Source organism: Pygoscelis adeliae, unplaced genomic scaffold (assembly GCF_000699105.1).
Source record: "Pygoscelis adeliae isolate BGI_AS28 unplaced genomic scaffold, ASM69910v1 Scaffold106, whole genome shotgun sequence".
In the NCBI taxonomy this organism is placed as follows: Eukaryota; Metazoa; Chordata; class Aves; order Sphenisciformes; family Spheniscidae; genus Pygoscelis; species Pygoscelis adeliae.
The window spans coordinates 3984272-3998824 of record NW_008824939.1 but is presented as its reverse complement, the minus strand read 5'-3'; the positions used below and the strand labels follow the sequence as shown (position 1 = coordinate 3998824).

General features: G+C 37.5%; 1 protein-coding gene across 1 annotated transcript in view; it reads left to right on the top strand.

The window, feature by feature from the left end:
- FASTKD1 (FAST kinase domains 1) overlaps positions 1 to 14553 on the top strand; it is a 23053-nt gene continuing 8500 nt past the window's right edge. Inside the window, exons 1-12 of the mRNA XM_009325416.1 lie at positions 1 to 64; positions 1986 to 2072; positions 3005 to 3510; positions 3809 to 3877; positions 4855 to 4980; positions 6156 to 6554; positions 7731 to 7841; positions 9566 to 9697; positions 10675 to 11161; positions 11942 to 12056; positions 12753 to 12881; positions 13648 to 13779. Of these exons, the coding sequence (XP_009323691.1) occupies positions 3176 to 3510; positions 3809 to 3877; positions 4855 to 4980; positions 6156 to 6554; positions 7731 to 7841; positions 9566 to 9697; positions 10675 to 11161; positions 11942 to 12056; positions 12753 to 12881; positions 13648 to 13779 (2035 nt within the window). The 5' untranslated portion in view covers positions 1 to 64; positions 1986 to 2072; positions 3005 to 3175. The remainder of the gene's footprint in view (positions 65 to 1985; positions 2073 to 3004; positions 3511 to 3808; positions 3878 to 4854; positions 4981 to 6155; positions 6555 to 7730; positions 7842 to 9565; positions 9698 to 10674; positions 11162 to 11941; positions 12057 to 12752; positions 12882 to 13647; positions 13780 to 14553) is intronic.

The following is a 14553-nucleotide window of genomic DNA, read 5'->3' as shown; positions in this document are numbered from 1 at the left end:
GTGACTCGGCAGCAGCGCGGCACGGGGGCGGCCCCGGCGGCGCGGGGCAAAGGCAGGACACGAGGTAGGCCGCTGCTGGTATCAGTGTGACAGGGATGTTGTGCTGCTCACGGCGTGGCTCGCGAAAACCGAGGGGACTCTGGCAGACAGGTGAAAAACACTCTATACTGCAAAAGCAGCTCTCTTAACGCTTAGTTGCTTAAATCTTTAATACTTCTTATACTTGGGGAGTGGCGGGTGTCCACGTTTTCTCCTTTGTGGAAGACTTCCTGGCCCACTGTAGTTTGTAATACAGCCTTGAAAATGCTTAGTGTGTTTCAACTGATAGGAAATGATTTTAAAGAATTTCTTGTCCTTTTAGTGTATATGTTGCATGGTAAGTAGAACACTTTAGAAATAGTTCTTAAAGTAGATACAAATTTCCTATTTTTAATCTATGTATTTGTAAGTTTCAAAACCTCCAACGTTTCCTATTGATTCCCTTTTTATAAGACATTATAATTAATTACAATTTAAAATTGCATACGAGTGTGTGGTAAATCACTTGCATCTGCTAAATACCTTCCAGAAGGAAAAATATTTGGAAGCTTCCTGCAGACTGTTTTAGATAGAGATTCTGGTTCCCAGTCATTAGGATAGGGCATGCAAGGTCCACTGCAGCACAAGAAGGGGAAAGGATGTATTTACCTGGGCTTACAAGGAAATTATTTGAGCCTGAAGTTTTTATATTCTCTTCAGGTATCTACTTCATCCTGTCTTCTGGCAGCTTAGCTTGCCAGTACCGTGGGGAGTAAATGTGAATTGATATTGTAACATTTTTTCCATCAGGTAGACATAGGAAAATAGAGGAACCGTAAGCAAGGCAAAAATACACTAAAAAGCCTTTGCTTAATGTTCTTTAATACAGTACATGAAATCTTAAAAACAAGTTTAAATACGTCAGTATTCTCTTAAAGGTATTTGTCTGATGCTGTCTTAGTTCTCTAAAACAGGATTAAGAGAAAAAAAAACTGTTGATTTGCAGCTTGGACTCCTGACATGGTCATACAAAAAGGTCAAAAATTTGTGCTGGTTTTCAAGCTGTACTTTACTGTCACGTCATTAGAGGGGAAATGCTTTTTTTTCTCTCTTTAAACTAGGTAGTTTGTATAGTTCAATAGTCCTGGTAACTCTATATTGCGGCTTCTGCTTAGAAGCTGTTGGTGGAACAGTCAATCACTTCTGCTTTTGATTAGTGTCACTCTATCTGATTTGCTCTATCTACATGGCAAAAGGGAACAGAAAAAGTATTTTTAATTAACTGGAAAATCTGTGGAGTAAAAAAATTGTCAAATGGTCTGGTAAATGTGGTTAATTTAGTACTTGAGACTTTGTGGACGATTACTAGGTTGTGATTTAACAGTGGCTTGACCAGCCTTTGATCTGTATTTTAGCTTATTTAATACACATTATAAAATCTCATAAGAAGTCCCAGCAACTTCTAAAAACATGTGGTTGCGTACTAAGAGGGAAAAGCCAAAAATACTTTTTATGGAGATTACATGGAATAAATAATGTTACACAACTTTTCTTAGTGATAAAGTGGAATAAATTCTTTGTAAAGACACCTGTTGTATGGAACAAATAGAAGCAATAAAAGCAATCTCTGAAAAGGGACTATAAAGCGAATAGTTGTTACAAAAGGTACTTAATACATAGTATCTGGAAAATTTGTTCCTTTTATTTTTGTATGCTTTCATTTTGCATAGGGAAGAAAACATTTCCTATTATAACAGACTATAAATTAAAATTACTTCATTTTAGCTTTCCTTGTATCTGCCCCAGTGTCAGCAACAGCACTGTAGTACAGTATGTCATATGACTTTTTATTCTCTGAAGCTGATAGTGCAGACATCAAAAGAAATCCAGATATATCCAATTTTGTGGAATGATTTCAGTACCTTACATAGACTGCTCAAATGAGAAGTTTTTTTCTTTCTTGGTAGACTTAGTGCATGCTGCTGCCGTGGCCTTGATAATGTTACACTGATGGAATCATGCCTACAGCTGAAGAGCATTCAAGTTTGCTGAAGGTATGGTATGTTGATAATTTTTGTTGTTGATGATTATATCTCCTAAAGCAAGACTTCTAGACTTTTCCATGATCTCTGAGCTAAGGTGTACAACGACATTTACCACCAGTGGTTTGTGTTCTGCAGCTTGGAACCAGTTTTGTAGGTTGTAGAATACAGAGTTGTTAGCACTGTGTACAAACTGGGGGGCATGTTAAGAAAACAAATTAATACTTAGCAAATTTCAATAGATAAGGCTGTAGCTTCCACTATAATTTGGGGAATTAGGTTGCTTTTCTTCTGTGCAGTGGGTGATTTCAGCTGGTGCATTGTGACTGATCAATATCCTATATTACAAAGGTGGTCAACCTTCCTGACTGGAAGCCATATACCAAAATATTATGTGTTTACAAGACATAGGCCACATACTAAAGAGCGGAGTGGAAAGGAAACTCTGGGAGAGGCTCATAGATAGGATACAGTAGATATCGGTGTGGGATGGACACACATATAGAGCCAGTCAGTGATGCCAGCTCAGGAGCTCTTGCCATCTCACTTCCTTTTACCACCAATAGTTGTATTTTCTGGCAGTTCCTGGACCCCAGTTTGGGGTTATGGAGCGGCCTAGTGAGAGCAAGCCTCACTTGACTTCGTCATGTAGTACCTGCATGTTAAGCTCAGCTTTGCCTTCTCAGTAGTAGCATGATATGCCTAAAAGGCACATGTGCCTTTTAAAGGCAGGTTTCTAAATCTGAAAACTTACTGGGTGGACTAACTTTTCTTAGTGCTTGTGAGCATGTCAGTGTTCACTGTTGGGAGCTTCTCTGAGAAGAATCCAGGCTGTAGGTTCTTCTCAAGCTTACCTTACTCAGAACATTAAAAAGTAGAGACATTGATTTTTAGCTGGTAGTTATGACTGTACTTAACTGCTTTAATTCTATCTCATTTTACAGGTACCTCAGAATTGAATTCTTCTTAATACAGTGACCATACAGGATGAAAGAAAAAACGATCTTCTGTTTTTCAAATATTTGAGTTTGTTCTTTGTAACAACATGGGTTACTGTGAAAAGTGAAAGAAGAATCTTTCTGGACACTTTAAAGATAGCTGGTAGGCATAGAAAAATGTTTTGTTTGAGGCAGGTTTGCTTGTTTACACTGAGACATTACCAAGCTCGGACTCTGAGCAGTGATCTGCTTTTGAGCCAGATAAATAGCTGCACCCATGAAGATGAAGTGTTCAGCCTTGTTGGAAGGAACAAGGCCAGGCTTTCTGAAAAACATGTGGGAATTGCATTGAACGTGCTGTGGCAATTGCAAAAGAAGAAGCCACTTCTCTTAAGGACTAGTGACTATATAAGAAATCACTCCCAGTTTCTCACCCTTTGCATTTTAGCAGAAAACAAGGTGGAACACATGGAAGATGAGGCCATAGTGGACACCCTCTATAGTATTCTGAGGTAAGCAGCATTATGTTGAATTCCACATCTATAAATTTTGTGTCTGGTAATAAAAAGAGATGGAATTTTGACTACAAAGCCATCCTATAAGGAGATTGGGAGACTGCCCTGTCCCAGCTTCTGTACTCTGACTGTGTGACACAGACAACTTAACGTCCTGTGCCTCAGTTTTTGAGATGCGGGCAGAACTGATCTGTTTTGCACTCCCAGTAAATGGAGTTATGATTATTGATGCACAAATGTTTATAATCTGTTTATAACTTTTGAAGCAAACTTCAAACTATTATGTCTTCTGAAGGCTCAATGTTGAAGACCACGATTCTCTAGCAGAAGTGCTTGTCACAGAAGCATGGAAAAGATTAGAAAGGCAAGTACTGTACTGCTATGCTTTGTGAAAGGTATAAGTTGCAAGCGTGATTTGCTTCACCTGAGGCTACACAGAGTTCTCAAAGAATATTTACAAGATGTTTTAAACATTATATGAGTATTGTAGATGTCAGTTGTATTTTTGAAAGTTTTGGAAATTATTTCTATGCATATGGAGGCTTTGAGTATTGATGGACTTTGGTACACAAATGCTTGAGAGATTCAGATAATGCAACAACCGGGACCGACACTGATTTTGAAATATATCGTCTATGTAGACTTACATGTTTGAAGTAAATTGCAGGTTTTAATATTTACAGTTTTATCTTAATGCTTGCTGTCCAACTCTTAAATGGTTGTTAGAACCCTGCTAATCTCAATTTTAGTAAAAACCTTTTGTATTAAAACATCAACATTTTCCCTTTGTGCAGTTTTTTTATTGTTGTTTTTTATTGGTTTTTCTTGGGGTTGGTTTTTTTTTTATATTATAATTTTCATCCTTTAATCTCAGGTTAATGGCAGAAGCTAGTGTCAGTCTTGGCACCAGCATCACAGAATTGCCTCTCCCAGCTTAACACCTGGGGCATCTTGACAAGTAAATAAATTCAGTGTAGCTTGAACACAAAATGACATTCAGGTAATAAATTACTCATACTCATTTTAGCTATTTCACATCATTGCTTGAGAATGTAATCTTTATAGATTTCTTACGCTGGTCTGGTTAAATGAAGAACTTCTGATTTTTGTAGGGCTCCATATGCACAGTATGCTTTAATATGAAATACCTAGGTGTTTTGGCAAAGTCCAAGGTATCACTATAGGTGACCAAGTAGAAAATGCTTAGATATTTTGTTTCCTTGTTTTGTAATTTGAATATAACCTTGTCTTTTATATAATTGTTGAAGTAGATTTTTGTCTTTAGTTATTCACTAGAAATAAAAGATAACTATTCTGTGTCTTTCTTTGATGTCTTGGCAGGCTTAGTTTGCCAGCTCTGTCTAAATTCGCACTGTGTTTATACAAGCAACGCAGACATTTCAGTCCCGTAATTGGCAAAGTAGCTCATATTGTGGACATGAAACTGAATTCTATACAGGATATAAGGTAAGTGTCAGAATGAAACTGAGTAGCAGGAGAAGCAATATGTCACAATTATGGGGCTGCCTTTGCTGAACACTTTCCCTTTTTTCTCAACTGGAGGTTGCTTTTCTTCAGTTTGGGGTTTGTGGGAAAGAAGTGATTTGTATTTGTGCATTGATTTTCATGGACAGGTCTGCTTAGGTGAATGCATTTTCCCAATGATTTTGCGAAGAATTTCTCTATAGCCAATTTAAACACTTAATTAAAACTAAGATTCTACTTACAGTGGAAAACCAGCAGATATTGCTTTATCCTGATTCTAAATTTTACATGGACATTTTTGAGAATTTAGAGGCTACGGACTCACCAGAAGATGTTTTTCTTCCTTGACATTGATAGTTTCTCTACTATGACATGGATTTAGTTTACTATTGTGAATAGCATTAAGGAGTCTTAAAGCAATGTTATTTTTATTTATCTTCAGAGCATTTTTTTTTTAGTCAAGTTGAATTAATCAGTTCTCTTGCTAGCTTGTCTAGTGCATTACCCTAATATTAAAATTACTTAAAACCCAGCCTTAGTCAAAGAAGTCCAAGCTTCTTTTTGCCTCTGCTCCCCCTGGGCCGTTACAGCAAAGGCTGCTCTTCCTTTTTTCTGCTTTATACAGCACCGGCAGTCCCAACACCTATTTTTGCGCATGTGAGGAGCCTGCTTATGAAACTCATTGAATGGGACTGCATTTCTTACAGAAATTACTCTCCCTGTGGTCATGAGTTTTATTCCCTTAGGAAGGGATTCTTTCTTTAGGAGTGACAATGACTCTTCTCCCCATTCTGTCATTTGAGAATTGTTTGGGTTTCTTTAGTTTCCATTGAACATTAAAGATCTTTTTGCAAATTTGAATCAGGCAAGTCAGGGTCTTGCCTTAGGCAAACGCTTTCATCGCATACAACTTTGTAAGGGATGGTTGAAAAATCCCAATTGTTTCAGAAATTCACTGAAAGCAAAATTTTGACTTTAGTAGGAGAAATGTTTTTTGCTCATCTGGTTTTTCTGTATTAGATTTAAAATTCCTTTTTATGCAGAAGTCAGCAACACCCTGACTAACGTTCCTTTCTTTGAGTAGTTTATTTAAGAACTCTAAAATTTATTACTTACCATGTTCAATGTGTAAGTGTAAAACCTTTTGAATTTTTTAGGATCTTGTCAGTTTTGATGATCAGCATATCTGATGTTATCTCACAGAGTTTTCGAGATCGACTACTACACAAGGCTGGACAGCTCTTGGAAGAAAAGGATGAAGTCCACTTCAACTATGCCAAAAGAATACTACAGTTTCTTCAAAATGTTAAACTGAGATATCATCCATTGCTAGAAAAATGCAACAAGATTTTCCTTAAAAATGCCTGTCGTCTTGATATACACAGTATTAGTCTTATCTTTGGACTGTATGAGCAGCTGGGTTTTGACAATGCTGAATTCCGCTTAGTTGCTAAACAGCTGCTGTCTGAGACTATAGATGATTGTTATGATCCTGAAACCTTTGCAAAATTATTTTTTACTCTTGCGCCTATGGCAGGATCCAGGGTAAGAGAAAGGTAAGTTTATTAACAGTTTTGTCTTATTTATGATATATACGTAGTCTTGCACAGAAATTAAAAAGGTACCAGTGTTTGGAGGAATTTCTGAGCCTATCTGTGAGCTGAGCATTAGGTTTCCTAGTTGTAACTTTGTAGCAATGTATTACTTCATTATGGAAACACTGTCTTAGCAGTTTGTCTTAAAACAGTTGCATAGAAAGCTGGATCCAGTAATCAAGGGGTATGTGAATGCTGTTACGCGAGGCCATCTTGTAGCTCTGTCTCTTACACTACAGCTTTCCTTTCACAGTGGATGGTAGTAAAAAACTTTCTGTCTTTCCCCTGAGAAATATATAGTGATGTGTTGCTTTTTTGTTTTTAAGACTGGCAGTAGCTGAAACAGCCCGAGTCTTGTCCTATCCAGTCTGCTGTACATCCTATTCTATATGAAAGGTCATTAGCAGGGAATCCTTCAGCATTTGTTTAGCAGTTAGAGCATAGAATTGTGTGGCAGATTTTTCTCTGCCTGTTTTTCTTGTGCTACAAAATCCTATTTGGGGGTGGTATTAGTCATGGGTCTCTCAAAGTCTGCAGTTTTAAGCAGAATTTGCTGTATTAATTACAATTAGTCATATTTTCAGACTTTTCTTCATGAACATTTGCCTCTATTCAGAGATCTGGATATACTGCAAGCCTGTGTTGGTTTTGCCATAGCTGACAGTTCCAAAAGCTTTTCCTAGTTTTTTTTGGGGTTTTTTTATTTATTTATTTTCTTTTTGGTAAAAATCTGTGCGAGGTAGAAAAAGTCATTGGCTTTATTTGCATCAGAACCAGTTCAACTCATGTTTGATTCTGTTATCTGTAGCTTGCTGATTGATCGTGAATTGTTCAGTGTCTTAGAGTACCTTCCCTACTTCTTGTCTACTTTCAGAATCGTTGGACTCACTGGTTTTTAGCATCAGAGCAATATGTACTGTTCTAACACACATCTCTTTATCTGTGCCATACAGATAAACTGTTTAGAAAAAGGGTCCGCAGAACAAAGGTCCCTAGTTTGGGGGAATTTATTTTCCTGTATTTCCTGAAGTAGTCTATTGGTTCTTTCCCTCCTAGCCAAAGAAAATGGCTGCCATCTTTACTGGAGATTTTCAACTGTTTTTCTTTGGAAAATAAATCTTTTCTTTTCCTCTTTAGGTTGCTAGTAACCGCAGTGCGCATGGCAGAAGAATTTAGCAGTCACCAAGTATTGGTAATACTGAAGACGATGCAGAAAATGAAATGCAGAAATTCTCATCTACTCAAAAAGTAATTTTTTTGATACTGCTAAGAAGTTGTATTCTCTAGGTAAACTACTTCCATTTAGTATGGAAAAATATATAATATCCAGTAAGTTGGGAGTGGAGAGTGTCACTTGCACACAAATGCATATACACTATATATAATTAGCTATTACAGATTTTAGAATATCACAGTTGACCCAGAAGTAATTGAGGCAATTTAGGAATTTCATAGAAGGGCATTGCAACCCTTCCAAGTTAATGTAATAAAATTTTTGGCTTATTTACAAATATGTGATCCTAGAACTTAGCCTCTAACAATTACTATAAACTGGTGAGACAAATGAGAATATAGTAAGTTGCAGAGAATGTGTCCTATCTAGGAGATCCTGTTATGGATGTGAATTGTTTCTTCAAAAGTCATTGTGCCCTACTTCAAACTATTAATTCTTGTGTCTTTAAGAATCTGGGCCAGATTTTCTGCAGTTGTAAACTCAACATTGTTTATAGGGAGAGGTAATACCCGCCCCCAATGAATGGAAAAGCAGTTGAGGTTTTGGGCACAGAAGATGTAGCATCAGATATGTCACAGATGCAGCAGAGTTAAATGCAGGTTGTGAGCAATAACTGGAGTGAATGTAGTTGTATGAACCAAATAGATCCTTGGAAGAAAAAGGACAAGTAGTACTATGGAGCAGAGTGGTATTAAAGGGAAGACCAGGTGAATTCATGCTTTTTCTCCTTGAATCTCACTGTCTAAAGAAGGTCTTAAGGTGTTATCTTTCCCTGCAAATCTAGCCACCTCTTGCAGCTTTAGACCAACATAGTTGTAGCAGCCACTATTATATAAGTGAGTACAGTGATGCTGAAGCTGGTGATGCTGATATAGTTTATTCCATTTGTCGTGGTTTAACCTCAGTCAGCAACTAAGTACCACACAGCTGCTCTCTCACCCTCCCCCCGCCGCCCTGGTGGGATGGGGGAGAGAATCAGAAAAAAAAGTAAAACCTGTGAGTTGCGATAGACAGCTTAATAGGACAGCAAAGGAAGAGAAAATAGTAATAATAATAATAATGATAAAAGAATATACAAAACAAAAGTGATGCACAATGCAGTTGCTCACCACCTGCAGCCTGATGCCCAGCCAGTCCCTGAGCAGCAATTGCTGCCCCCCAGCCAACTCCCCCCAGTTTATATACTGAGCATGACGTCATATGGTATGGAATATCCCTTTGGCCAGTTTGGGTCAGCTGTTCTGGCTGTGCCCCGTCCCAGCTTCTTGTGTACTTGGCAGAGCATGGGAAGCTGAAGAGTCCTTGACTAGTGTAAGCACTGCTTAGCGACAACTAAAACATCAGTGTGTTATCAACATTGTTCTCTTACTAAATCCAAAACACAGCACTGTACCACCTACTAGGAAGAAAATTAACTCTATCCCAGCCGAAACCAGGACACGATTCTTGGTCCACTCTAAATTGAACTGGTTGTAAAATCTGCAACAGAAATTATTAGAGTGAAGGAGCTGGTTTGCTGTGATGAAGGCTTTAAGTTTGCAATTCACTAAGTGGAGAGAGGCTGCTGTGTCTCAGTGGAACACTGTCAAAACTGGGATGAAGAGGAGTGCAGGTGTGTGCAACCCTCCACCTAGGTACTATGCACCATGGGACACCCCTTCTTCATGTGGCGTGATGGGTTTTGCAATATCTTCTGTATTGGCACAATACCATGTCATCCTTTTCTCTTTGTATTCAGAATGGCTTCTGTTCTCCACAAACACTTGGATAGCTATCATGTATTACAGTTGGTAAAGTTAGCGCAGTACTTGGTGGTGCTGCGTTGCCACAATCTGGAGCTGTTTGCCAAACTAAAAATGTTGCTATTTGGGTAAGTGTGTATTCTTGGAAATGTAGCTATTTTAAGTATTAAGCAGTTGTCTACTTAATATTTTAAATAACAAGCTAAGATGTTAAATTGTTTTGTTTCTGTAAAATATGAAGTAACAAACTGTTAAAAGTATTTGATTCTATTAGACATGTAAATCAGAGGATAGGTAGTGGCTATCGTCTTGACTATAGACCCAATAGTATCTGCTAATAGATATGATAACTTTTAAAAATAGGGGTTTTTTGCCCCTCGCCCCTTGACCCCTGCAATATAATGACATTGAACTGGAAATTTTGATTGGTACTTTATAGGAAGGGTAGGTATGTTTGTCTTCTTTGATGTTTGAAGGAACAAGTAATGAAAAATATACGGTAAGAATGCCATGGTTGGTACAAGTGAAAGTGTGAAACTGAAGTACTCTTCTTTTGATTGAAGAACTGTCTAGTTAGTTCTCAGGCTTGTACAGTTGCAACATAGAAAGGGAAACCGTTTCTGGAATCGCAGGAGAAGAGATCTGCCACTGTTGCTTCCATCGCTCAGCCTCTATAGGAATGCAGTGCCCTGGCTGTACATGTTTTTTGTGGATGATGCCTTCATGTTCCTCAGGCACCTCAGAACCTGGTGCTCCCCAGGACAGAAATTATCCTGGTCCAGAAACCCACAGGTTCCATTAACAAAGGCGGACCTTCTGCCCTTACTAAGGACTTCTGTGTTTATCAGCCTCACCAGCTGACTGAGATGCTCCCTGTCTTCCCTCTTTCAATTTTGAATAAGTTAGAAGAAGTTAATCTCAATGAAAAAAGATGGTAGTCACTAACTGTGTGAATTTCTACCATGTCATTAATATTCTACTTATTTTATATTTGATGTGCAGCTTTTGACTTTTAAAATAGAATTTTCATGCATGTATTTTGTTTTTTTTAAACATTTGCACTTTGTCAGTACTGATGGTGTGTTTATTTCTGTCTCTCTTCCAGTTTTTTAAAATCTAGTGTCATACCTGCTGACACTGCTGCAATAATTCGTGTTCTGGCCATGCTTCCTTCCTTTCAAGTGGAGGAAATCATTATAAACAAAGCAGCGGCAGTTCTGCCTCAATGCAGGCTCCATCATTTGAATTGCATTGCTACAGCTGTTGTCAAATGGAATCATTATGACCAGTTGCACTGGCAAAACAGTTCTGAGCTATGTGTAAAGCTTCTGCAAAAACTAAATGACTGTGGATTTCAGAGGCTTCAGAAAGCCAACAACTTAAATCTTCTGTTGGAAGAACTTACACATGTGAATGGAGAGTGGTTTGCAGAAGTCCTCAGTGAGGAAACTATGGCCATGTGTCAATGCTTGATAGACCAAATAACACGGGCAAATGTATTACAGTTGTCGTCTTTTCTCATAAAAACAAACCACCGTTGTCCTTCATTACTTGACAGAATAGCTTCTGTGACTGTTGAAAATATAGACAAGGTATTGCAGTTTTTCTTTGTACCTACTGTGTAAGTTATTCAGTAAGAAAGGACAGGTTAGTAGTTAATGTGTTTCAGAGCACAATCCACACTGTGTTTCTAAGAGTTTTCTTCAGTGTGCCTGATTTGGAGCTCATCTTTTTCTTTGTTCACTCAAAGCTGTTTTGCTTCCATGTATATTATTTTGCACTTCTCTTTAATTTTCCTTTCTTATTTTATTGTTCAGTCAGTGTTGGGTCAACCATAATCCTTTGCGTTCAGCTTTACATTTGACCATCTTAAATAATTTTTTTTTCAGTTCTTTACAAATTGTCACATCACACGGCATATATTTTTACATTACTCATTCCTGTGGGGATTTCCCCAGTAGCCTGTCTTTTTGGTCAAAATTACCGTGTTTTCTTGCTATCTTTTTTTTCTCCTTCTCAAGCAGGTACTTATGTAGATCTTTGATTTTATTCTATGACAGTTTAGTTTCTTTAAGAGCATTTAATGGGAAACCTTTTTAAAAGCTTCTTAAAGTCTAAGTGTACAGAAACACTTGGATCATCTACATGAAATAGATTTTAAGTTTTAGCCATAGCTGCAATTTTAATGATTTCTGCATTTTATTTTTTTAATATTTTTCTCCAGGAAAAGTTGACCCAAAAAAAAAAAATTTAGGAAATAGCTCATCTAGTCTTAAATCTCCCAATTCTGAATGAATTATAAAACCCTTTTTTATTGTAAAGCAATATTAGGATGTTTTGCAGTGACTTAATTTAGGATGTCTTTTTTGCAGATCCACCCCTTTGAAATCTATTTTATTCTTTTCCTTTTCTCTGCTGTGAATTATGACCCTCCTGCCAATGAAGAGTTCTTTGAGAGTTGTATCCAACATCTTATTTCTAATTTGAGTAAGTGCATTAGAGAAAGATATTGACACCAAATAAATTAGTATCACTGGAAGATATTATTTGTACTGAATAAAAATGGGAATAGAATGGCATTTTTTTTTTTTAAGCAAAGCAAAAAGTGTTTCTGTATGTTACTACTAATAGTCTGCCTACTGGGGTTACACCACGACAAAGATTCAATGTATGCTTCTGTTGGGTTTTCTAACTTCATTTCACCCTTTAAAAATCACTGTTGATAAGGGACTAGCAAGGTATCTTGAGCATAGTAAAAAGCAAGTGAAAATTCTGATTAATTCGCTGTGCTGTCATTGGATAGAATTGTGGCATTCCCCAAAGAATCATCATTTGGGGACAGGATACATTTTGTGATTCATCACAAAGAAATGGCTAAGTGGTAGAGGAAATGTGTAGAGACTTTTTTTTTTGATTGATGATACAGCCTCACAGAACTGTGAAAAATTGCTGTCTACTGAAATATTGTGGACTTAACTTTTTTTAAGACTAATTTCCTCCTGCAAAGACCTAGCAAGAGTTACCTTACACCTTGGTACAGTTAGCAGAGGTAGTCCTTAATCGGCCTGTGTGTTCATGTAGCGTGTTAAGAGAGAAACTTGATTTGGGAGGCCAGGGGGAGGGCATTGCAAACCCTTTCAACTTTGTCATGTGTTAATATGGATTTTTGTCTGTTTTTTAAAGGTTGTTTTGAAACTCACCACTTGGTGCTGCTTGGTCATGTTTTGGCAGTGGCTGGGTATTTTCCTCCAGTTCTGATAACCAGGATATTTAATGTTTCTTTCCTAAGCAAACTGGATGCTCAACTTGAAGGTAGATATCTAGCTCTCTGATGAATTTGATTATGTAGCATTGGGCATAAAATGGAATTGTGGACCTATATATGACTTGAGAAGTAGAATTACTCTTTAAATGATTCAGTTTTCTGGAAAGATCCCTCTGTATAATCTAGTCATTATTTGAGTGCTAAAAGGGAAGGGATGAACAAAAATTCGTGCTTTGCTTTAAAAGTACAGACTTGTATTGCAGATGAGAGAAGCTCATTTAAAACAAATTTTATAGCCAACTTATTGCACTCAGTATTTAATAATTCTTCAGTTTTATTGGAAATAGAATTACCTGAGTGTGGTATTTATTACCAGAAATAGTCACAAAGCTCAAGAAATAATGTGGGATTCTTGTCTGCAAGAAATGAGTCCTACCAGTCTCTTGTCTCTAAATAGGAGACTGAGTGTTTGTCTGACTGCTTCCTTCCTCTCTACCTGTACGTTGTTTGCTATCAATGTACTGTTGCCATTTTGCCTTCAACCACTTCTTTAAAAGTTAAATGGTAGAAGAGAGTTTAAGTTGATTCTTTCTTCTGTCTTGTTGTTGTTCTTAATATTGAGCAAAACTGTTATTTTTCATTTTTTGCTCCGGGATTTTGAGAACCTTCCTAAGATTCTGCAGTATGAATTTTAAAAATGCCATAGTATACAGATATTTGCATCTCTAGTAAAGAATTCAGAGGTAGCCATTTAGTTCAGCGTGTTGGATTTTTCACATTTCAGTTCACACCTTTTTATTTTGTTTAACTCAGTCCTGCCTGATACCCTAAAGCAGAGAGTCCGCTCACGCCTCATGAAATTGAACAGAGCAGTCTGTCTGGAATGCCCAGAGTTTCACATCCCTTGGTTTCATGAGCACTACTGCCAGCGTGTCTTTCGTAACAGTAAGTAATTTAGGAGAGGAGAAGCTGCCCTTGCTACTAGTAATAGTCTATTTTCAACAGTCTGCTAGATGCTTCTTCTAAAACTGTATGTTGACACTAGCACACAATAGAAGCTCAGAAAGGTGCACTCCACTATCTGCTGAGGATGTGTCCTTGAAAAGTGCAACCACTTAGTAGTGCGACAGATAGCAAAGCAGTTATCCCCATGAGAATTAATGTAATAGAGATGGGATATTTCTTCTTAAAAAATAAAATTTAAATACACAGAAACAGTATATATGGCATGGAGGATGGAGAGGCAGGAAGAGGATCATTAGGATTGTCTACTGGAGGAGGTGGATCACTTTGATCCCTGCTTCACTTACAAGACTGAACATTTGACTTCAATTTTTCAAGGTAAACATTTTTGCTGCCTCCTTTTGAACTCACTGCTGTCATCTTCCTCAGAAGAATCGAGATCCATCCAGGATGAGAGATGGACAAGTAGGCTAGTGATCAAGTGTAGCAGCTGAGATCTTTAAGAATAGCGATCAGTTCAGAAAATCCAGCTAATGCAAACTCTATCTCCTCCACTAATTCTGATGGGGGAGATCTGCTTTGTTATCCATCAAACTCAGCTGCTTTATCTCTGAGACCAAAGATGTTTAATGGAGCAATTAACAATCTGCAACAGACAGAGAAGTGACAGATAGTGTGGTGTGCCTGTAATAGATGCAAAATAAGTAAATACTTATTTAAATATCTAAGCGTGATTAAAAGCAAACAAAATCCAAC